Source organism: Actinia tenebrosa, unplaced genomic scaffold (genome assembly GCF_029948245.1).
Source record: "Actinia tenebrosa isolate PJP-AT-01 unplaced genomic scaffold, QUT_ActTen_1.0 PGA_scaffold1__47_contigs__length_23844297, whole genome shotgun sequence".
In the NCBI taxonomy this organism is placed as follows: Eukaryota; Metazoa; Cnidaria; class Anthozoa; order Actiniaria; family Actiniidae; genus Actinia; species Actinia tenebrosa.
This window is the reverse complement of record NW_028292578.1, coordinates 16,581,431-16,603,065: the sequence shown is the minus strand read 5'-3', so window position 1 is coordinate 16,603,065 and position 21,635 is coordinate 16,581,431. Positions and strand designations below refer to the sequence as shown.

At 35.3% G+C, this 21,635-nt stretch overlaps 3 protein-coding genes across 9 annotated transcripts; 1 reads left to right on the top strand and 2 right to left on the bottom strand.

The window, feature by feature from the left end:
* Nucleotides 1–754: 754 nt before the first annotated feature.
* Nucleotides 755–11,084, bottom strand: LOC116290326 (uncharacterized). Of its 2 annotated transcripts, none has more exons than XM_031697329.2 (15): nucleotides 10,507–11,084; nucleotides 8,686–9,812; nucleotides 8,457–8,492; nucleotides 8,079–8,301; nucleotides 7,572–7,732; nucleotides 6,559–7,160; nucleotides 6,182–6,239; nucleotides 3,748–3,906; nucleotides 3,465–3,564; nucleotides 3,026–3,068; nucleotides 2,849–2,924; nucleotides 2,643–2,714; nucleotides 2,327–2,418; nucleotides 2,099–2,189; nucleotides 755–1,756 (listed from the first exon to the last, which is right to left on the bottom strand). In XM_031697329.2, the coding sequence occupies exons 2-15, from the start codon at nucleotides 9,451–9,453 to the stop codon at nucleotides 1,718–1,720; spliced, it is 2,520 nt and encodes an 839-aa protein (XP_031553189.2). In that variant the 5' UTR covers nucleotides 9,454–9,812; nucleotides 10,507–11,084; the 3' UTR covers nucleotides 755–1,717. The 2 variants fall into 2 exon arrangements, with proteins under 2 accessions (XP_031553189.2, XP_031553188.2); XM_031697328.2 differs by having other exon boundaries at nucleotides 6,559–7,163; nucleotides 10,507–11,083.
* Nucleotides 3,766–17,514, top strand: LOC116294946 (ankyrin repeat domain-containing protein 66-like). Of its 6 annotated transcripts, none has more exons than XM_089033038.1 (6): nucleotides 3,766–3,841; nucleotides 14,609–14,723; nucleotides 15,309–15,368; nucleotides 15,585–15,805; nucleotides 16,553–16,781; nucleotides 17,106–17,514. In XM_089033038.1, exons 4-6 carry the CDS (start codon nucleotides 15,667–15,669, stop codon nucleotides 17,116–17,118), a joined length of 381 nt encoding a protein of 126 aa, XP_088889164.1. In that variant the 5' UTR covers nucleotides 3,766–3,841; nucleotides 14,609–14,723; nucleotides 15,309–15,368; nucleotides 15,585–15,666; the 3' UTR covers nucleotides 17,119–17,514. The 6 variants fall into 6 exon arrangements, with proteins under 6 accessions (XP_088889164.1, XP_088889161.1, XP_088889160.1 ...); XM_089033035.1 differs by having other exon boundaries at nucleotides 15,581–15,805; XM_089033034.1 differs by having other exon boundaries at nucleotides 14,609–14,832; nucleotides 15,581–15,805.
* Nucleotides 17,279–21,513, bottom strand: LOC116295336 (peroxisomal multifunctional enzyme type 2-like). Its single transcript, XM_089033031.1, has 5 exons — nucleotides 20,384–21,513; nucleotides 20,229–20,291; nucleotides 18,665–19,031; nucleotides 18,188–18,453; nucleotides 17,279–17,925 (listed from the first exon to the last, which is right to left on the bottom strand). The coding sequence occupies exons 1-5, from the start codon at nucleotides 21,473–21,475 to the stop codon at nucleotides 17,539–17,541; spliced, it is 2,175 nt and encodes a 724-aa protein (XP_088889157.1). The 5' UTR covers nucleotides 21,476–21,513; the 3' UTR covers nucleotides 17,279–17,538.
* Between the last annotated feature and the right edge of the window lie 122 nt (nucleotides 21,514–21,635).

The window sequence follows — 21,635 nt, the reverse complement described above, 5'->3', positions numbered from 1 at the left end:
GTTTAAGTAAAATTAGGTGGTTTTCAAAGTAGAAAGTAAGCCAGCTTGATGCTATGGAAGTCACCAAACTGGGATTTCACACCAGAAAACATGCCATGGTCAAATATCATATTGTTATTTCGATAAACATGTTTTTCTGGCACGAAAACCCAGTTCGCTGACATCTGTAGTATTTGTTTTGCACAACAAAAACTGTTATGTCAACATCATAGCCATCTAGCTAACTCTTTCTACTAACTTGATTGAAGGAGTGCCTAGAATAGGTTCAGAACCCCCCTCCTTTTACCTTCTCCCCTTTCTCTTCCCAAATCCCCATATCAAGGACCTTGGCTATATAGAGAATTGGTTGGGAGCCATTTGTAAGAAGACTGAATATGCATCATCCACCAGGGCCTGCTTGTACTTAGGGTGGGTACCGTTATCAGGTGGTATATATAGTGATGCTTTTATCCAATAAATCTATCCAGTGGATAAGATTTATCCATTGAATAGCACTATCCATACTTCGTACAAGTGGGCCCAGATATATCCTTATCCAGTGAATAAACTTTATCCAGATTGTGAATATTCTTATTCAGTTGCACAAAGCTCAAATAAGAATCATTAACTGGATTTTATATTGATAACTTTTCACTGGATATCGAATGGATAACTTATTGAGGTTGTTAACCCACTCCAGATTTACATTTTTGTGTAGAGGATTATTGACATCCCATTGCTATAAAGTAAATACTTTAAATAAGCTGCAAAGAAATCGTTAAAAAATAAATTTATTTAAATTATTTTGGTAAAGAAATGTATAACTTTGTACATCAGATGAAGTGTACATTAAACTATAATTATTGTGATTATGTAGTTAATCCAAATACTTATTTGGAAATATTCAAATAAATGAGTTCTAATAATATATAAAGTCAAATAAATGCACGTCTAGTTTGGACTCAATTTAATTAATTATCTTTTACTATTGTCTTTTGTTTCAACTAAAAATAATCCTTGCTTCTTGGTTTTCTTATCTTTATATCTTCATGGTTCTTTAAATAAATAATTACTAATAAAACCAAAAATTGAATCCAAAATTCTGTGATGATGATAAATAAATTATGTTACTAAGCTAAGCTAATTGAAAATGTATTAATTTTTATAAATTTCTTAATATGAAATTACATATACGATTCATTTTCATTGCTGCATTTACCACAGCATTTCTTGTATTTTGCCTTCTATACAGCAAATTTACAACAGTCTAAGTTTCTAGAGAAAACGAAAAAGCAGTCGTCTGGAAGTTGTTTAGATTACACAAACATGTACCAAGTAAGAGAGGGAATCTCTGTTTTTTATACTAAAAACCATCATAGGCACTATTTGATGCTATTTTTAGAATCACATTTGCCATTTTTTGTTTTATGCATGTGCCAACTGCTCAGGCTCTACCCTGTTTGCTCACATTTCCTTGAAAAACAAGAAAACATTAGCAAAAGGTGGAGGTGTGTGCAGGAGAACAAATGATTGATTCTAAAAAGAGCTTCAAAGAGTCAAATCTAGAAAAATTTTCATTGCATATGTTTTTTCACTTTTTCATTTCATTAATTGTCAACAGGTATTTTAACTAGTTCTCTATATTAATAATGAAAGTACTCTTATATAAAAATAGATTAACTAATATGTATAGTATTTTAAGTGCATTAACTATGAGCCAAATATCTTGACATCCTGACTATAGTGACTCTAGGATCTTTCTTACAGTAGGATTCACCTGTGAATAAACAAAAACATGATTTATAAATCAAGAGTAACTTATGTTTCATAAATTTATCAGGTATACATTTCAATGAATTCTCTAAGTTTATACCAATAATTGATAATTTTCCTAATTTACAGCATTATTAATTTAATAGGTCATTAGCATTATACTACCACTACCAGAATCCTTTGCACACTTTCGTTCTCTAATTTAATTAGCACCAGGTGTCTTACTATTTTCATGAACAAATGAAAAATTGAACAAGAAGCATTTTGGTAGTGCTAGTAAAATTATGCCTTCATGCAAATATTTGAGCATTTAAAGTATCAAACTATAAACTCTTAATACACTTACATTAAAACCATCAAGTTTTGATTTTAAGCTGCAAAAATCAGCTTTTTCAATGATTTCTTTAGTGCTGTTGATGTTTTTCGTTTCTTCAGTTCTGTGAATTAGTATTGAATGAGAAATACATGGTGAACTCGCAAATAATATGAATATAAAAAAAGACTAAAAAAAGAAACTAAGATGGTTAATTCCTTGACAGAAATAGTTTATATCTAAAGGCAAGAAATAACTCACACAAAATTTGAGAAGAGAATCCTTTCAGAAAAGGCAGCAATAGCAGAAAACTGCTTCATGTTGAACTTAGTTTTATCATCTGCCCCAATCATCTGGAAAATGAAACAAAAGTTTAATATTTCATATTTTTATATTTTGGGGAAATACAGTTGATGTGCCACACCTCAACAATATTTCGCAGTGGGATCAATTCTCTAGACCCATGCTATTTACGTAGAGTTTTTCATTGGTTGTCATCTTTGATTGTTGTGACCTCGGCAAGAATTAATAACCCAAAATAATGATATATTAAAGGCATAATTAATTAATTACATACCTCAATAATGTTACGCACTTCTTTGATATCAATTGAGTCAACATGAATTTCTCGTAAGCCTTTGTCCAGCTCCTGATTTAAAACATGAAATAATGAATGTTTATTAAGTCTCAAAATATCTAAACATTGTATTGTTTTTTCTGGATTGTAAATTTTGATCAAAAAGTACGATAACTATGAACAAAGACAATAATTACATAACTTACTCTAAATGAAATAGTTCCATCTCTGTCTTTATCAACTTTTTTAAATGTATGCTTGTATAATGCCTTCCGTCTTGTGCTGCAATAGAAAAAAATAAAGATATCAATTTTGCTCGATCAAAAATGGTTCATTAACAAACTTGATTACTTTAAGTAACAGATTCACTCAGTTTTACACACCTTATTATGCAATATTTTGTTAAGTACTCCATGGCAGTCATTGCTGTCATAAAAACAAATAGGATGATAAATAATAAAACTTAGATTTTTATTTCAATTTAATAGTTGATAAAAATGATGTTAGATTTGCATAGATGAGAGTATGTTAGATTTGCATACCATATATCTATGAAAAAATTAACTAACAAAATAGTACAAATTAGTGCAAAGTTTTGTAGGTCTACTGAGGTATACCAAACTTACTAACATTTGTGCACATTTTTTTGCAATTTCTTACAAACTTTTTCATGGATATATGGTATACATACACTTTAGCCAATGATCAGCACTTGTCAATATAGAGCCATGAAAAAACTTCTCACTTAAGTTGTCTTCGTTGCAGACTTTGATAGAAATGATTTCAAGCTTAGCCAAACTGCAGTGATATTACATTACTCACATTCTAGTAGTCTGACATCCATAGGTAATTCAAACCGACTTGTTTGTTTAGACAATGCTAGTCTTCCTTGCAACCATGGTTTCATTCCCTCTTTTTTCCTCTGGAAAATAGGAAATCATAATTTATTACAAATTTTAAAATCATAAACTCAACTGAACACTCCTTTCTGTATGTATTGCTCAATTTTGTCAACCCTGTATTTTTTAAATTATTTTGTATTTAAGTAAATTACTGACAACTTGACAAAGATGAGTGGTTTCTTGATACCATATCGCCTACTCACCCTTTCATCTTCCAAGACTGAGTGGATCACTGTGTTACTTTCAGGAAACAATTGATGGCCAGAAGCTGCAGCATGCGGCAAAGGCATTGTACTAGTAAGTGTTTTATTTGCCTCACTCTTCTTGTTCTTTACTTTTTCTAATTCATGCTGGGCCAAATCCTGTTAAGAAATAAAGTTCAGTGTAACCCCAAAATCAACACTTAGGTAGATTAATGATGTCCCTACCTCTAATAATTTAAAAATATGTATACAATGTAGTATTTATATTAAAGAAAAATTTGTATGTACATGTAGTATTTATGTTAAAGAAAAATTATAAACTTTTAGTGCTAATTTTGACTGCCTATTTCTTAACTTAAAAATAATGCAAAATAGAAATTAGAGAGGTAGCTTCAACATTTAGCAACAGAAAAAGGATAAGAATTCCCATTATTGTCTTAGAAATATGAGACTTATTTATTATAGACCAACACATGATGATTAATTGTATCTTGTATCAAAGATATTAGAGGCAGAGTATAGATTGTTGATAAACAAAAGAGTAAATCTTTGACAGACAAAAAGTATCAAGTAAAAGCTTTTATTCACCACTGATGCTTCACATCATGGTTTAGTAGATCAATGATGTGCTTTTAAAATTTTTAGTTTTAGTTGTTAGAAATTGATTTCTGAACTAGGTGTGATAATTAAAGGGAGTTGATTCTGATATTCTAGGGTTTTGTATATCTCCCAACCATTAATCTACTTTAAAATCAAAAGTTAAACCAAAATCACAATTTATAATATGCTGCCTTGCCACTTAGTAGTTTCTTCTTCAAGTTCATTAAGATTCAGCTTGAAAACTGAGGAGACAGTATTATATTCTTTATCTCATGAAATTTTTTTTTTATAGCATCGAGTTTAATTTGAAGTTTTTGCTCAGAGGGTAGACAATTAATGGCTTTACAGCAAACCATTCTAAAGCTATAATATTACATTCCTTCTTGCTTTCATTTATTGAAACTTGATCCTGACATAAAATGAGATAAATAGGGAGAAAATGAAGTCAAGCTAATTTTCTTTATGGTGCTTTGTTAGGTACTAAAATTATAATCTCAACACTTTCCATGCATCCATTTACTGTGGTCAAACACTATAAAGCACTTACCTGAGGCTGCAAGGTTCAAATTTGAAGAATCCTTCGAAACTACTGTGAGTACCTCATAGCTTGGATTGCATGGAAAGTTGGGCATTTAAAAACTCTAACTGTTAATGTTTCTCAAAAAAATACCTCTGGTACATACATCGTTGGTACCTCTGGTACATAGTTGACAAAGCAACTTCATTTGAATATCATCATAACACTTGAAAAACACCTGACAGTGCTTTGCCTCACATAAGCCTACTTAAGTATACTTATACTACAGAAGGATCTTAAAATTGAAATCTTGTTGAATGAATATAAATTATATATGCTTGACAACGGTTTCTTGACAACTCTTTATGACATTTAATGAGATCAATTTATATCAAGTAAGACATTCAAAAAATTCAATTGAAAGACTTCCTTACCATCCATCCTCACCTTGCAGTAGTTCCTTTTTGGAATAGTGAACTTAGTTTTCTTATATAGGCATGTTACTAATCAATATTATTATGTTTTCAATTTTTGATTCTGATAAAAACTTTAAACTAAAAAATATTAAATTTCACATGCAAAAAGGTTGATAATGTATAATTTATTATTTTGATGTAATTAACACCCCAAATGCCACATTGAAAGCCATCTCACAATTACCTGACTGTAAATATAGAATGATATAATTAAATCACTTATGACAATATCATACAAGTCAGACTGAGTGTCTCCTTTCCTGTGGAAATTATTCCTAGATATTTTTAATTCTATATTATTGTTGTTGCTCTGAAAACTTCAAATTATCTACTCCTTTATACCTATGTGCATAAAAGATTTACTTGTACCAAAAAAACAAATAAATGGTGGTAAATATGATTTAAAGAATAAGATTTTCATTAGCTGTTAGATGTCCTGCTCATGCAAATATTTATCTAAATTTCTATCTTGACTTCAATAGGTTTAAAATAGATTGCTGTTGTTTTCTTTCCTTTTCCACTGAATTTTTTAAAAATAATTTCACTTTATATTTTTCCTTTTCACAAATTTTATTTTTTCATTTTCATTTTGATAATCATTGGAACGAATGGACTTCAATATTTCATTTTTTATTTTTGAAATTCAGTATATCTTTTCATATACTTTGTATATTGGAATTATTCAATTATTATAATTCGAATTATTATAAATTATTATATTTTTTAATTTTGATTGTAACCAAATATTTTAAAAACTCATCACATAGTAGGATCATAGAATAATATGTTTTTTTAGAAGCATTTTGTGAACCATTACAAGCTGATAGTAATGAATACTTACCATAGACTCATACATTCTGTACACACCCGGTGCATGGACGAACTCAGGCTCTGGTAGTCTACAAAAGAAATCAAATCATTAAATATTGAATATGCACATAAAGCGACTAACGCACTAAGAGTAAACAGAGTATTAAAACTCACATTCTATTTACCATTCAGGTATAAACAAATATTGATACATAAACACAGAGACAGATTGTTTTGTCATAATAAGTAAAAGAAAACTTCATCTAAATTTCATAGATGGAAAGAATATATAGATCTAACTAATAGACTTTAAGCTCGTGGTTTTCTCGATTTATCAACATTTCATCCACATTTCTGTGATTGTGTCATCCACTGAGATGTTAATTCTATTTAATTGTCACTACTCACTTTTCTTCCAGTGGTTTCGGCTCCTCAACCTTCTCCTCTTTTTTCTCCTCTTCTACCTTTGGTGGTTCTGGCTTTAATATTATTCCAGCTTTAACCTGTGGTCTTAAATCAGCTTCTCGGCGCTCAACCAACGGTCTTGGTTTTGGCTTCTTGGCTGGAGTCTCTGGTGTAGCTGGTTTGTCTTCCATGATTGGTACAGGAGGCTTTGATGGCTTCAGAATTGGTTTAATTGGTTCAGTTTTTTTCTCTTTAGGCTCTGTTGGTTTGTAACTAGTCACTGTAATGGAGTCAATAAAGGTGACTTTAGGAGGCTCTGGTATAGGTACAGGAGGAGAGCATATCTTGGGTTCCTCTTCTGGTTCGGGTGCTTCTTCTGGGACTCTTTCAGGTTCACAAGAGATAGATTCTTCAAGATCTGGAGTCTGTTCAGCTATATCTTGCCCTTCATCTTCTTCTATAGCAGTCTCTGGTTGTTGCTCTTCTGAAGTCAAATAACCGGCAATTTCCACTTCCTTTTCTTCTTTCTCTTCAACTGTTTGAGGCTCTTCAAGGTCTGGAGAAACTGCTTCACTCTTGGTAATGATCACCTCTATTTCTGGTCCCTGCTTCAACAAAGCAATAAAAAATTGTTCATTAGTTTATTCAAGCATCTGGAAATCCTTTAGCCTCTTAGTCTGTTTTGTTATAACTTCTAGTTTTTTAATCTTTTCTTGTAGTCACCCACACAGAAACAGGTGCACTAGACCATTAGCTATCTAATGAAAAACTTAAATGTATAATCCATTTTACAATTGAAAGAAAACAATATACAATTGCAACTGTCATTAGGCCAAGTTCTTTACGATTAAATATAATAATGGCTCAATCTAAAATTAGAGATATGATATTTAGGAATAAGAAACCTCTTACCTAAAGGTTTTATGCGATATTATAATCAATAAATCTAAAATTAGAAATAGGACTTTCAGGGACAAGAAATGATGTTCAAACATGAGATGAGTTATATATTTTACCTGATCCTCTATTGTAGTATCTGGTACTTGTTCTTGATTGCTCATTGTATGTGATTGATCAGGAAGAGGTGATAATGAATCATCGTAATCATCAGGATCGCTGACTATTCCTGATTGCAGATACTCACTCACAATATTATCCATGACATTTAATTCATCATCTGGAAAAAAATGGGTTAAGAATTTAGATCCTTAAAAATAAAAAAACTTTGCCATAACGAAGTGCCTCTGAAGATTATTTTGTGAAAGGGAGAAACACTGGATAAAGAAGGGGAAATCTTTGAAGTACAGGAGAGATCAACAAGAAACTTTACCTACATCTGATACCAAGTTCTAAAATCAACCTTGGGTTGCATTGTGAGGCCAGTGCTCTCATTGCTATGCTACCTGCACTTTCTGAGCATATAATATATAATTTTATCATTTTGATTTCTCACTCATTCACATGTTGCATGCTCATCTTTACATTTTTACCAGTCATCAATAACTAATACATGGGATGTTTACCTGAGGGATCATATTTCTCAGAAACAGAAAGTTCAGATGGTGTTTCAGGGTAAACAAAACTTTCTTCAAACAGAATTTCATCATCTAAGTCTGCATCATTGAATTCATCATTTTGATCATTATCTGTTGGTTGGCTGCAAATGATGACAGGAGGCTTCTCACCAGACAAATGAAGTGGCTTGACAAAACTGAAGTACTGGGGTACAAACCCTCTGTGATGATACTGAAACAACAGTTGCGATTATAACCAATAAGTTTCTGCAACTTCAATTTTTCAGATTCAAATTTCAACTACAACTTGCAACAACTCATGTTGTTAAGATCTACTTATATCATTTTTATTTATATAATATATAATTATTACAAGAAGTTACTTACTACTGTTCGTCGTGGTACTGGCCAAAACTGATTTCTCTGAAACATAAAAAAAAACATAATAATTTATGTTATTATTTGACCTGAAATTTTTCTAGTGTTGTTGTTGTTGTTTATGCTTTGTGTTGAAGGAAATAATATATTTTGGAAATGCAGTTGAGCTCCATCATTAAAACTAGTTGTAATTTGTATTCTTGTCTGTACACTTGCATAAAACTGTATCTTCACTTACTGTTTCAGGAGTCATAGTGGTTCTGGTATCGTATGCCGAACAACAGTGCCTTAATCCATTATGAGTTACTGCATTTTTGACAATATTTGGCATGCAAGCTAAAGGCTTAGTCATAGCATGAAGTCTATCAAAATCAGTGCCATTTTCAGGCACTTCAGTTATGAGTTCTATCCTGCTAAAATCATAAGGCAAGGGTGCAGATTTACAGCGCTCTTTGTGCCTTTTTTCAACCTCCTTTGGAGATAATAATGACCGATGATTTGTGGCTGAGTTAGTCCTTAGTTCCCAAGCTCGTTGTGGAGCACTTCTGATAGATGTTGCAGCTGATCCTTTTCTATAACTAGACTTAGAAGTCTGAGGTCGTCTTGGAACATATTTCGGTGGTGGTGCTGACTTACAGCGAGTTCTTTGCGAATGCAAATAAAAAGCAGTTGGAGAGGACAAGTCAATTTTTTCTGATCGTGCGGAGCTGTATCCACTTCTGGATGAAGCAGGTCTTGACGTTGCTGGTGTTGGTGTAGGGTTCCCAATCTGGAAATCAGGAGTTTTGTATCCAGGTGGATGGCCATGATTTCTGTGTCTTGATGGGTTGTAATGTGAAGTAGATCTTACAGTTGCACTTTTGGCTCTCCTACTAAAGTTCCTCTCCGATGTTGCATCTGAGAAGAAGCCATATAGAGCATATGGATCTAAAAAATTCTTTTCGGTCGAAGCAGACTTTTTCCTTTGGGCCAACCAAAGACGCTCATGGTCTTGATTAATACTCATCTTAATACTTATTCCACTGTCCTCCAAACATGGCTAATGAATCTTCTTTAAATGGTTTACTTAGAATGTTGTGCTATGTTTCCATGAAACATCAGACAATTTATCAAGATCTATCAACATAAATTCAAGATGTAAATCCTTAAAATCAAGAGTAAGCCATTGAAATCACATACATCACATTGTATCATAGCTTTGTAACGTTGATTGAGCTTATAAATCTGAATGCTGCTATTCAAATGATGTTGTGTGTGAGCAACTTGAATATCCAACCATTAGCCAAAAAATAGTGAACCTTTAGCATACGTCATTTGATATATGATGTCTTGTGAGCACCTTCAGTTTGATGATTGAATTTGACTCTGTCGAAAAATACAAATGACAGTTAGATTAGAAAATTGCAGTCGTCAATTTGATTCACAAAATGAACCACGACACAATAAAATACAGATAAGCCCTAAATATTACACTACATTCAACTAGTAAAGTCTAGAACAATAGTTGAGGTGATTAAGCAATGGCTTTAGTCAAAGGTAAATTAATTGCTTTGACCACAATCAGGCAACAAAAAAATTTCGAAATTCTCTTTATCTTCGACTGTACTTAATCTATACTACTCATTTACTTTGAAAGTAGGGTATATTTTTGAAGACCTACTGATATAAACAACCACGTTATAATCGGTATTAAATTAAAAAGGCAATATTGAACTGGAAATTGTCGATTATTAATAACCAAGTTAATAAATATAAATTACGTAAAGCAATTGCATATATTTAGGTCAATATGAGCGTTAAGGTTGAAAAAACTTTTAACACTATTATTCGGGAACCTTTAGAAACTGATGGTTCCAGTACGAAATACTGTAGAACATGAACCTAAAAGAAAACATGGATTCTTATATTTTATGCATATCTATAGTGTCTTGACTTTAAAGCTTAGCATTAGCCGTTAAGCGCTTTAGGATTTAATAAGATATATAAAAAAAACGATATCCGATATGCAGCTGATTCATGATCAAAACAAGATACTAAAGTTTATATACGAACAACTTACCAAGTCATAAATGCATGAAGTAAATCTGTAGTTTTTGGACAATCATTATTATCCACAATGGCGTCTAGTATTCTTCTTCTGGCGTTAACACTTTATTTGTGCATTTATTAGCCAATCCTTTCGTTCTGATTGCTGTATTTTGCCCAAACACCTGATAAAATCACTCTGCGTGTTTGTGTTTCCAACACAAAGTCATTTGCTTCTAAGCGTTGAAGAACTAACCCAATCAAATCTCTTGTTAGAACTCACCAATTGAAACACCAAACGAAGCATTTTGATCCAATCAAAATACCCAATAGTTCAACCAATCAAGATGCTCTCTCGTTTTCTCTGGGTTAAATGTACACATAGGCGTTTCCATAGCAACTTTATGTCTGGCTGTCAGACGGGGGTTCAAAACCTCTCCAAATAGAAAAGGAAAAAATCTTTTTCGGATAAAATGTCTTCACATAGTCTGTCTTCCACACCAGTAAATGAAGTAAGCAAGACAAACATATTGAAATCAAACGGCCCTTTACCAGAACAATGGATGTTAGTTAAAGCTTGGAATATTGAGAGAAGAGAGGCATTCGAAACATGGAGGTCGTCTGCTAACTCTCAAATTGAACGCCTGTATGAAGAAATGAGGAAATCGGTGGAGGAGTATCCTGAGGCCTTGCTGAAGTGACCATGAAGAAGGCCATATTATTTCTTTTTCAAGCGTGGACTTTGTGTTTTCTTAGCTTGCACTGGGATTATTGTGTGTTCACACTTCAAATGCAACTTAATATTGAAAACTCGGCTGAAAACTTTTAGAGAAGTAAAGCAAACTAAATATTAAAAGCCACAAACGTCTTCCCGTGAAAAGTGGAGGTTTAAGTCTAGAGCGGTAACTAATATGACTGAACACAAGTTTGTCGCCAAATCTTGTGAAACGGAACTGCTTTGAGCCTATTGAAGTACAACATTGGGCCAGCTTTCTAGTGAGATTAGCAAAGACAAAGACATGTGTTTATAGAAAGCTTATTTCTAATGGACGAACAAAGTGTCATCACGATTCTAATGCCACTGTTAAAGTTATTTGAGGTTTGCTATTGGTTTTAAAGGAACTTCATTATAGTACAGCACTGTTGTTAGCATGGATTAGTGAATTTAAAGGAAATCTAAGTTTACTGTAAAATATGTTGATAGTAAATTTGAAAATATAATGCATGTCATATGGTACGCTCTCAATCGAACTGAATTTTACATTTTGTACGTTAACAACTTTCGACCCAAATCACTCCTGATTATGATTACGGGAGTCGAGTTCCCGTTCAGTGAAACTGATAATGAAAATTTTCTTGGGGCGTTACACATGCAATTTAAGTTCCATGTTAAGGTGGTGTTACACGGAATAACTTGCTACGCCGCTTTTTCGCGCAACACTGTTGCACGAAAAATCGTTGCCGTGTAACATAGCGCCGAGGACTATTTTTCGCGCAATATTTCACTCTGCAACACGTTAAAAGTTTTTGATCTGGCTTCAAAAACTTGCAATGCAAGATGACGAATTTTCAGCAAATCCATCCAACATGTCCATCGCCGATTTGACGCGCAACAAAATGGCGCCGACCGTAGAAGAAGTAAGTTTAAAGCAACTGCGAAAATTGTCTAAACCTACTAGTAAAACGGATAAGATGAAACTTTTGGAGCTGATAAAAAATGATAAAAGCAAGAAAAGAAGAAAAAAGATAGCCGTGAGTGAGGTGACAGCGCGTGAAAAAGTTGTTCCCGTGTATCATGTAGAAAACCTCGACACACAAATGGCGCACGATAGTGTTGCACGAAAAATCGGTGTTGCAAGTTGTTTCGTGTAACAACACCTTTACAGAAGCCGAGTCCAGGAACTAGTTATATTTTTAGTGAAACTTTCCCTCGGAGAAAGCTAGAGTGACGTCACAGTTTAGTTTTGTAATATAGTTCTAAACGTTTAGCTATACACATGAGTTCATTGCGACGTGTAAGGGCCATATCCATGAGAGAAAATTGCGATTTCAGTTAACTTTCGATGGGAGTTACAATAACGGTTCTTATGAGATGTGCAATCAACTGGTGGTGTTCTGGGCAAAAATGGTAAGGAACAAAGGAACAAGTACAAAGGAGCAACAACAACAACAACAACAACGAGCGAATTCAATCTCTTCCTCGTTGGTAGCCACAGACTGAAAACAGACAAACGCCTTCACTGACTTCCCTTACTTCACCGTCAGCTCTAAGTTATCTTCTGCAGGAAGGCATTGTGGCATTCATTAAAACTCAAGCCTACCTGTTTTTGTACTTTGATCTGACTTTCCCTTGCGTGTCTTGAAGCAAGACCAAACTGGTTGTTAGTGCTAGTGAAATTGAGTCGTCGCATAGCATATCCACAGTGGCCACAACAGTTCCATGGAAACCTGTGAATCGACCCTTCTGACTGTCTTTTCTTCTTCTCAAAGTGAACATGACCCAAATGATAGGAAAACCAAGAGCAATAAACTCTTTTTGCACGATATGGATCCATGTGGAATGAGGTTTAAATGGAATATAAACGAGTGAGAATTCTTCACGATGCTGTTGAAAAAAAAGATAGAAAATGACAGTCTTAATTTCCAACTCTGACACCTTTTAAATTTTAGATAAATGAAATGAAGTCTGGCGAGAGCGAGTGTGACAGAGCATTCATCTTAGTACTTTTATTACGATAATCCATTCTTGGCTTTCTGAACTAAACTATATTTTTAAGAATATTTATGATAGAAATAAAAATGTATAGTTTATAAAATGACGTACATTGATGTCATTGATAAGATGGCGTTCAGTTTACTCAGGTAAGTGATTTTTTAGCTTATCTAAGTTTCCGGTGAAAGTAAAGTTTGTGAAAAGAGACCGCGGAAAACCAATATCAAAAGTCAGAGTTTTCAATTGACTCCACTAAAAAATTTTGTTATATCAATTAGGAAACACTTCACTTTTTTGCCTTTGTATCTATACACCTATTTTAATAGACGTTGTCATCGCCAAAGGCAATAGGTCATTCCAATATGGAAATGGTTTCGTTGAATACAAAGAACATTGAATCAGTCTGGTCTCAACACTAAGGTCCATGTTCTTGACGAGAGTAAGATAGAAGCAGAAACACCATTCATTCCAACTATTCTTGGATTTTGGAATGACCTATCTCCTATCGCTTCATCGCCTATTGCCAATCGCCTTTGGCGACGACAACGTTTATTGAAATAGGTGTATATCTGGGAGTCTTTTTTTCTTTTTGTTTTTGAATCCAGATGAGAAAATGTAGAATGAAACTTAGACACTTTTAAAGTCTTCAGTTAACTTTACCAAAGTATACAATTCTGACTTTGCTTCAATAGCGGTGAATTCGATACATGTAATAGTTTGTACACAAAAACCATCTAAGTTTGTGGTAGAAGGTTGTCAACGGAAGTATAAACGAGTGTTGTACAAAATCTTCAAATCTGCATTTACCTTTGTGCAACATTGTAATCCTGTTAGATGTCAATAATGGCGGAAAGATTTCGACGGCACTTCACAGCTCATCTGTGTTTTTTATTTTCTTCATAGTTCTAACGTTGATTAATGTCTTCGAATTATAGTCATTGCCAGACCCTCAACTTGAACCACACCAGGAGAAATCCCTAGAAAACTGAATTCATTATCATAGCTCTTAAGCGTTTTATTATAAAGTTTATTTTGACAAGTACTAATGAGAATTTTGGAAGTTAAGCTGCAAATCGTTCCTGAAGAAGCCCCCATCAAGCTGTTTAGTGCTGGGAACTCGCTTTATAATGATAATAATAATAGTCAGATAAAGCTAGATATTGGTATCAATATCTATGAGGCTCTAGCAGTATCCTGGGACTTATATCATAAGGTATTTTTAAGATTATACGAATTTTATCACGGAAGACGGAACTTATCGAAAGCACAAGTGGTCTCAGTACGTTTGAAGAAGTTGTTTGAACAAAGATATCGGAGGTACTTTGCAATGTCCACTACCTAATTCAGTAAAAGGGATACAGCTAGACAATTCAATGGTAATCTTGTTTATTTTGAGGATTAAAATCCTTGTGTATTTATCCAGGTCATCAAATATTGAATTATCCTATTGTAAGCGCATTCAGGCGCATTCAGGAAGTCCCCTCAGGCCAGACGTCAATACAGTGCTACCCTACCCATCCCTCCACGGGTGCAATTGTGTAAGTAAATACAGCTGCAGGTGGAGGTATCATAGCAACGTTTTTTGAGCTGGCAGTTGCATGCGACGTTGTCCTTATTCCTCCGTTATCAGTCAATACAGTTTGGCTCGTGAGTAGAATTTATAATTATCTTCATTTTTCCCGATAAGCTGTATTGGACTTTGTCGTGTTTTTATGAACCAAGTTTTAAAGGGTATGTAAAACGGTGGATTTTATGCGTTTTGCGGTTTTAATTCAATACGAATATTCAGCCATTTTATTTCCATGTCCATAATTAACCAAACAAATAGTACGGAATTATGATATACGAGAATATACTTTGTATATATATTTTTTTATCTGGACCTCCGTGGCTTGCGAACAAAAAGTCACGAATACACTGCTGACATCTTCCTAAGGCAAGACCAGAGTATTGTACGTTATAATCGTATAGCACTAACAGCAGCAATTGAATTTTAGTTAGTTGAATAGTAATAAAATGGCCGTTACGTTTTAGCAATTGCGTGAATATTTCATTACAATAATTTCTTTTTTTCTTTTTCTTTCTCTCTCCCATTTTTATATTTTTATTGAGGGTATTTTTAGGTTATAAAAAAACTATTGGAGTATGTACAAGGCCGGCTAAGTCTCTCGTAATCTTGAGAGGTACGTAAGTTTAATTTATCTATATCCTGGCTCGCGCGACAAAATAGAAACAAAGCTGCTCGTGCCGGCTGCCGTGCCAAAGTTACTTGCGAAACACCCAAGCGATGATTGGCTCATTGCGCGAATGACGCAAATCCTCTTCAAATTTTTTTTTAGCAAAAAGTTACGTTTATTTATTACTTAATTCATGCATGTTATTCAACTCGTTTCAGCTAGATAGAGTGTTGGGAGAAAACCATGTAGTTGTTGTCAGTAGCTGGTGAGTTAGCAGTGTTTATAAAGACTGGTTGACGATCGAATGACAGAGCTACACGAAGCAGCGTCGAAGGGAGATGTTGACAAGATGCAGAGTCTTCTCTCGACGGGGGATGTTGATGTTGACAGTGAAGACTGGGATTATGGAAGAAGAACACCGCTACATGTTGCTGCAAGTGCGGGTTGGTAGATTTGTATGTATATATAATATATATATATATAACGGGGTTCTTATATAGCGCATTTTACATGGTCTCAATGAGCTTCACAATCATTACCATTGGAGGACTTTACGGGCTGCGCATTTAGGCGCTAGTAGCAGCCGTGCAGCTTACAATCATGAGTGATTTGCTAGTAAGTTAGTATTAATGCCTCCAGATTGGGATAGACTGTTGAACCGGGAGACAATCCCCTACTCTTATACGAATAATTCAACAGGTTCTTTTATGTCCCCCATTTACTGTAGGTTAGGAAGTGTTGGGAGACGACGTACGTACGACTAATAGTAGTAGAGAAACTGACAAAATGCGTCTTAGATGACTGGAAAAGAAAATACAAACCACAGGCGAAGTTTATTTTGAACTAGGAAAGAAATAGTAGAAAGAAGATACAGAGATGAAAGAGAGGAAAAGAAAAAAGAAAAGAAAAAGGAAGAAAACGAGAGAAGTTAGCTGTAAAGAAAGAAGGGAGAATGAAAAGGAGAAAAAAAAACCCGGAAAAACATAAATAAAACAAGAGAGGTTTAGCGTAAAGAAAGGAAAACGCAGAACGGGAAGGGACAGAAAGAGATGTCGATAAAGAAAAACAAAAGTTTTGTTATGCGCAAGTCAATTCATTATCAAATCCCGGCTAATCAATATACGAACCCAAGAGAATATTAAGTAACTTACTTCATATTCTCTTGACGAACCTTAATTGCTTCTGTCCAGGAAAACTCAAGTGTGTCAAAAAGCTGTTAGAGTTTGGTGCAGATGGCGAAATGCGCATGTCCGGTGGCTGGACCGCCGCGCACTGCGGCGCTGAACGAGGCAGTGTCAAGATACTGCAGGCGCTGATAGATGCTGGTGTAAGCGTAACAATGGAGGATAACAGTGGAGACACACCCAGGAAAATAGCCCTGGTTTATGGTCACAAGAAATGCGTAGAACTACTCGACAGGTGACGAGATTTTTTTTTATTACTGTTGGGCTGAATTAAGCCGCTTTTTCGTAGAGGGGTACTAGGGTCACAGAGTCACACCCTCAAAAGAGGGAGGGGGCTTATAGATTTGATAGTGAATATTAGCAAGAAGTGGCGAGGCTGAATTCGATTCAGTAAACATATTGCTGTTCGTGTGTTTTATTTTTTTTGTCCACTAACAGCGACCACTGTTGTTCATAATATTATTTTTGCGGGGAGTGATTTGAAACCGCCTATATTCAGGCCATCACAACAGATGTTTCTTTCGGGAAAATGCCTAACTTGAATTCCTTTGTGTTCTAGTGTAAAAGAATGACCACTTGGAATCGAAGCAAGGCAGACTGAAAAGACTGCAAAATCAGAGGTCATAACTACAGTCGGTAAATTTCATCTTGCGCCACATTAGTTTGGATTCTGAGAAGGTTTAACTACTGTTAGCACTCATTTCACATCATCATTCATTTTATTAAGATGAATTGTAGAGTGAAATACATTTATTTCTTTGACACACTTTGTTACATACGCTATGGTTAAATTCGTGGTTCATTTTGAATATCATTGGGAGAGGTAAATGATCTATGGAAATAGAAAATTCTGTATCGTCTTTTCAGAATAATCTGGGTAGTTGAACACAGCTCTACTCTTTTACCAAAAATAATCAAGCTCATTTTTGAGTATAATTCTAAAATAAATGTCAATCAAATTCCTCTTGTTTAAAGTTTCACATCGTTCATGTCTACATCTTGGAATGCTCCTTGAACAGTTTATCTAAGTTAACAGTAAGCATTATATTGCCCGTCACCTTCAATTTTCCCTTCATAAACAGTTGTTGTGCATTGAGTTTCCCTGCAGCAAGCCCTATAAGATCTTCATCCGATACAGTAATAGTGCAATCCGGCTTTAGTGAGTTAGATATTCCTTCTATGACTGCACCGCTGCCTGTCTTGAGGTCTATCACCCACTGTCCTAATGTCTTGCCATTCTTTGTCACATTCCACTGAAAGATTCCTTTGACTTTCTTGACAAGTTCTGGATGGGAAGAGATTCGTTTCTTGAGCTCTTGGAAGAGAGCTTCACTCTTGAGACCAGAAGAAGATGGCTTCGAGATTAAAGAATTCACATCCTGCAACACAATGAATTATGGCTTTTATTACCTTGAAACTTGTGTCATGACACAAATCACACTGTAATAGTAGCACAAGGCAAAACTTTTTATCCTTTCTTTTTATCTTGGAAGGGGTGGGGGGGGGGGGCAACATTGCTGGTTGGGGTTCAGGTGAAGGGACAAGGTCAATGCAGCGTGCTTCATTGCCATTGTACCCAAGTGAAAATTTCACACTGCCCTCAAGCTTCTTCTATTAAAATAGCATCACTAGAAAACTTACAGGTACTTCTTGAGTGATGTTCACCAGGTCTACATATCCTCCTGAAAGCACCACATTGCCATTCTCTACCACCTTGCACTGAATGTGAATGCGATTATTCTCCCTCCACATATCAGTCTGTATAGTCTGCCCTGGGACCACCGGTTTTGCAAAGCGGGCTTTCATGGCACTGAACTTAGTGACATCATCATTGGCATACTGCTTTAGGACATGACGGCAAGCAATGCCAAATGAGCACAGGCCATGAAGAATTGGAACTGAAAATCCTATAAGGAAATGAGTGTATTGATATGATTATTGAATGGAATCCACTGTTCGAGAAGAATCAGGGCAAGAAATGCATGCAGAGTTGAGGTAGGGCTTGAAATGTATATAGCATGCATACATACCAATGGCTAATGTACAGGCCCAAAATTACAGCTGCAAGACAAAACATTATTTGAAATATCAAATAAAAAAGAAAATGAAAAAACTTACCTCCCATTTGAGCAAATGCAGGATCAACATGCAGTGGGTTGTAGTCACCACTAAGTCTATACAATGCCGCTTGAGTTACTCCTGTTTTCTCCTGGATTGATGCATCTGGATTACGAGAAGGGGCATTCACCAAAGGCTTGGCTTTGTCAGAATTTCTCTTTCCTCCAAATCCTCCTGATCCACCAAGATAAATGGCAGACTGGTTGAGACAAATCGCTTCCCCTTCTTCATCAAATGTGGTAACATTTAGAAGAACGAGAGCTCCTTTTCCCTTGTCCAGTACATCTACAACCTCAGATTTTGTGGTCACAGTACCAGATGTGGGGAATGGTTTAAAGAGCTCAATATATTGCTCTCCATGGAGAAGCTGAAAAAAGCAACATGTTTTCACAGGAAAAGGTTAAACCCTAATAATACCCAAGGCAGTGGGAAGAAGAGATAAAAATTCAATTTGGGAGAGGGTCTTGAAGTATTAGCTCAGTAAGACAACTGCTATTATCATGCTTTTTTACATTCATATGACATCTTCCACAAGATCTCAAGCAGGATTTAGTCTAGGATTTTGACTTTCATCCCAAAAACAAAAGTTGCTGGAGTTTAAAGTGCCTATCACCCTTCTGACAATATTTACAGTATTGATTCTACATGGGGTAAGATGCCGAATAACCTGAAAAAAATTCATAGTTTGAGTGCAGCTTCTTGTAGTTATGAAGGTTTTTCCATGCCATATGCTAATGCGGTGATGTATGAGGAGGCATTTATGGTTATTTGTTGTTCCTCATAATTCGAAACACCGGCTTCTATGTGAAAAATAGCTTGCTATAATTTCTATAAGAGCAATGGGCAAAACAATGACGTATTTCAAATTTAATTTATCTGTGCCAGTAAGGTTTTGTATATTAAATGATTACTCCTCATACATCACCGCATTAGCATATGGCATGGAAAAAACCTTCATAACTACAAGAAGCTGCACTCAAACTATGAAATATTTTTGGATTATTCCACATCTTACCCCATGTAGAATAAATACTGTGAATATTGTCAGAAGGGTGATAGGCACTTTAAGTTACAAATTCATAAGGAATAGACCCGTTTCGAATTCCAAATCACCGCTGTCTTTCTTGATTACAGACTCATTTGCACAGGGTTAGCCTCGAGTTTGTGCAGAATATTCATGTGTTCCAGTCAAGGTCCGTCGAGTTTCAAAGTGTTTGTATTGTTGAAGTTGTGCATTCTTTACTTCACTGTTGGCATTTGTGAATATTTAAACACTGATACGAGGCTAACCCTGTGCAAATGAGCCTGTAATCAGGGAACACAGCAGTAATTGGAATTCGAAACTGGTCTATTGAGAAGAAATCCTCCCCCCTCCCCCCAAACAAAATTCAAATTTTGCATTGAAAGATATATTCTTTTTTCACTTGATTTTTGAGGCATGATTCCCGTGTAAAATACATGTGTGTGTTGGTGTTGGGAATATGCATATGTATAAGTGCTTGGATTTCTTTATGTAGTCTTAGTGATTGCCATGTTCATTTTTGATCCTTAATGATGCACTTACTCTCGACAGGTCAAACTTGATTCCTCCTAATTCACCTTTTGCAAAGATTTCTGACATCCCACCCTAGAAAAAAAATTACAAAGAACATCATAAAAACACAACATCACAAACCAAGTTTATTTTATTATTATTTTTTCATTAATTCACTTACAAACCTGTGAAGTGATCACTCCAAAAGTTGGCAGAACAGAAAAATCCTCATGGCCTTCGTACAAGAACTTCAAATGTGAGTAATCATCTTTGGCAGAAACACCTACTCCCAAAGCATAGAGTATGATGTCACGGTGCGTGTAGGAGAAGGAGAACTCTTTACTATCACCACTAGTGTCTTCACTACCAGAATTCTTGTCTTCTATAATTTGCATTAGAACTGTTTGTGCATCTTGAGGAGATGGGTATTCTGCTCCAGACCAATCAGTTATATTATCCCAGTTATCTCTTATCATCTCCGGGGTCACTTCTATACCTTTTCTGTGTAACAGCTTACCCTTGCTTCTTTGCCATCTCAATTTTGAGTGCCACCCTGCTGCACTTTGAAACACAGCCCCATTTTCTTCACAGTTCTCACTGCAAAGATACATAACCAATGGCACTATATACTCTGGCTTTAACTCCTCTAGCATTTCTGGTGTCATTAGCCCTTGAGTTAGCCTTGATCCTGCAATAGGTGCAATAGCATTGCAATAAATGTTGTACTTTGTGCCCTCTAGCGACAGAGTGTTGCTGAGACCAACAAGCCCCATCTTTGCTGCACTGTAGTTGGCTTGGCCAAAGTTCCCGAATAAGCCAGAAGTTGACGTGGTCATGATAATGCGGCCGAATTTTTGCTTCTTCATATGAGGCCAAGCTGCTCTTGTCACTAGGAACGATCCACGAAGGTGAACTCTTTGTATTAAATCCCAATCCAGGTCACTAATCCTGGCAAACGACTTATCCCGCAGTATGCCAGCATTGTTAATCACGATATCTATCCGTCCAAAAGCATCAAGCGCCGTCTGAACGACTTTTTCGCCATCCTCGACGGAATTGTAATCAGCTACTGCCTTCCCTCCCTTGGATCGGATTTCTTCGACAACTAGATCTGCAGCGCGACTGCTCTTCCCCTCGCCTTTCGGGTCTCCACCTAAGTCATTGACGACAACTGACGCTCCTCTTGCTGCAAAAGCTAACGCATACTGCTTCCCTAACCCCCCTCCTGCACCAGTTACCAAAACTACACGACCATCAAATCGAATGGGAGCCGCCATCTTGTACAAAAGAAACCAAAAACCCCTATTTAGGGTGGGGTAGGGGATATTAGATATGTAATATTTAGACTGTCACTCTCATTTGAATGATTTATTTAAGAATAACTTAAAATTAGTTAGTTTTAACAAGAAATTATTTAATTTTTAATTTCTTTATGCT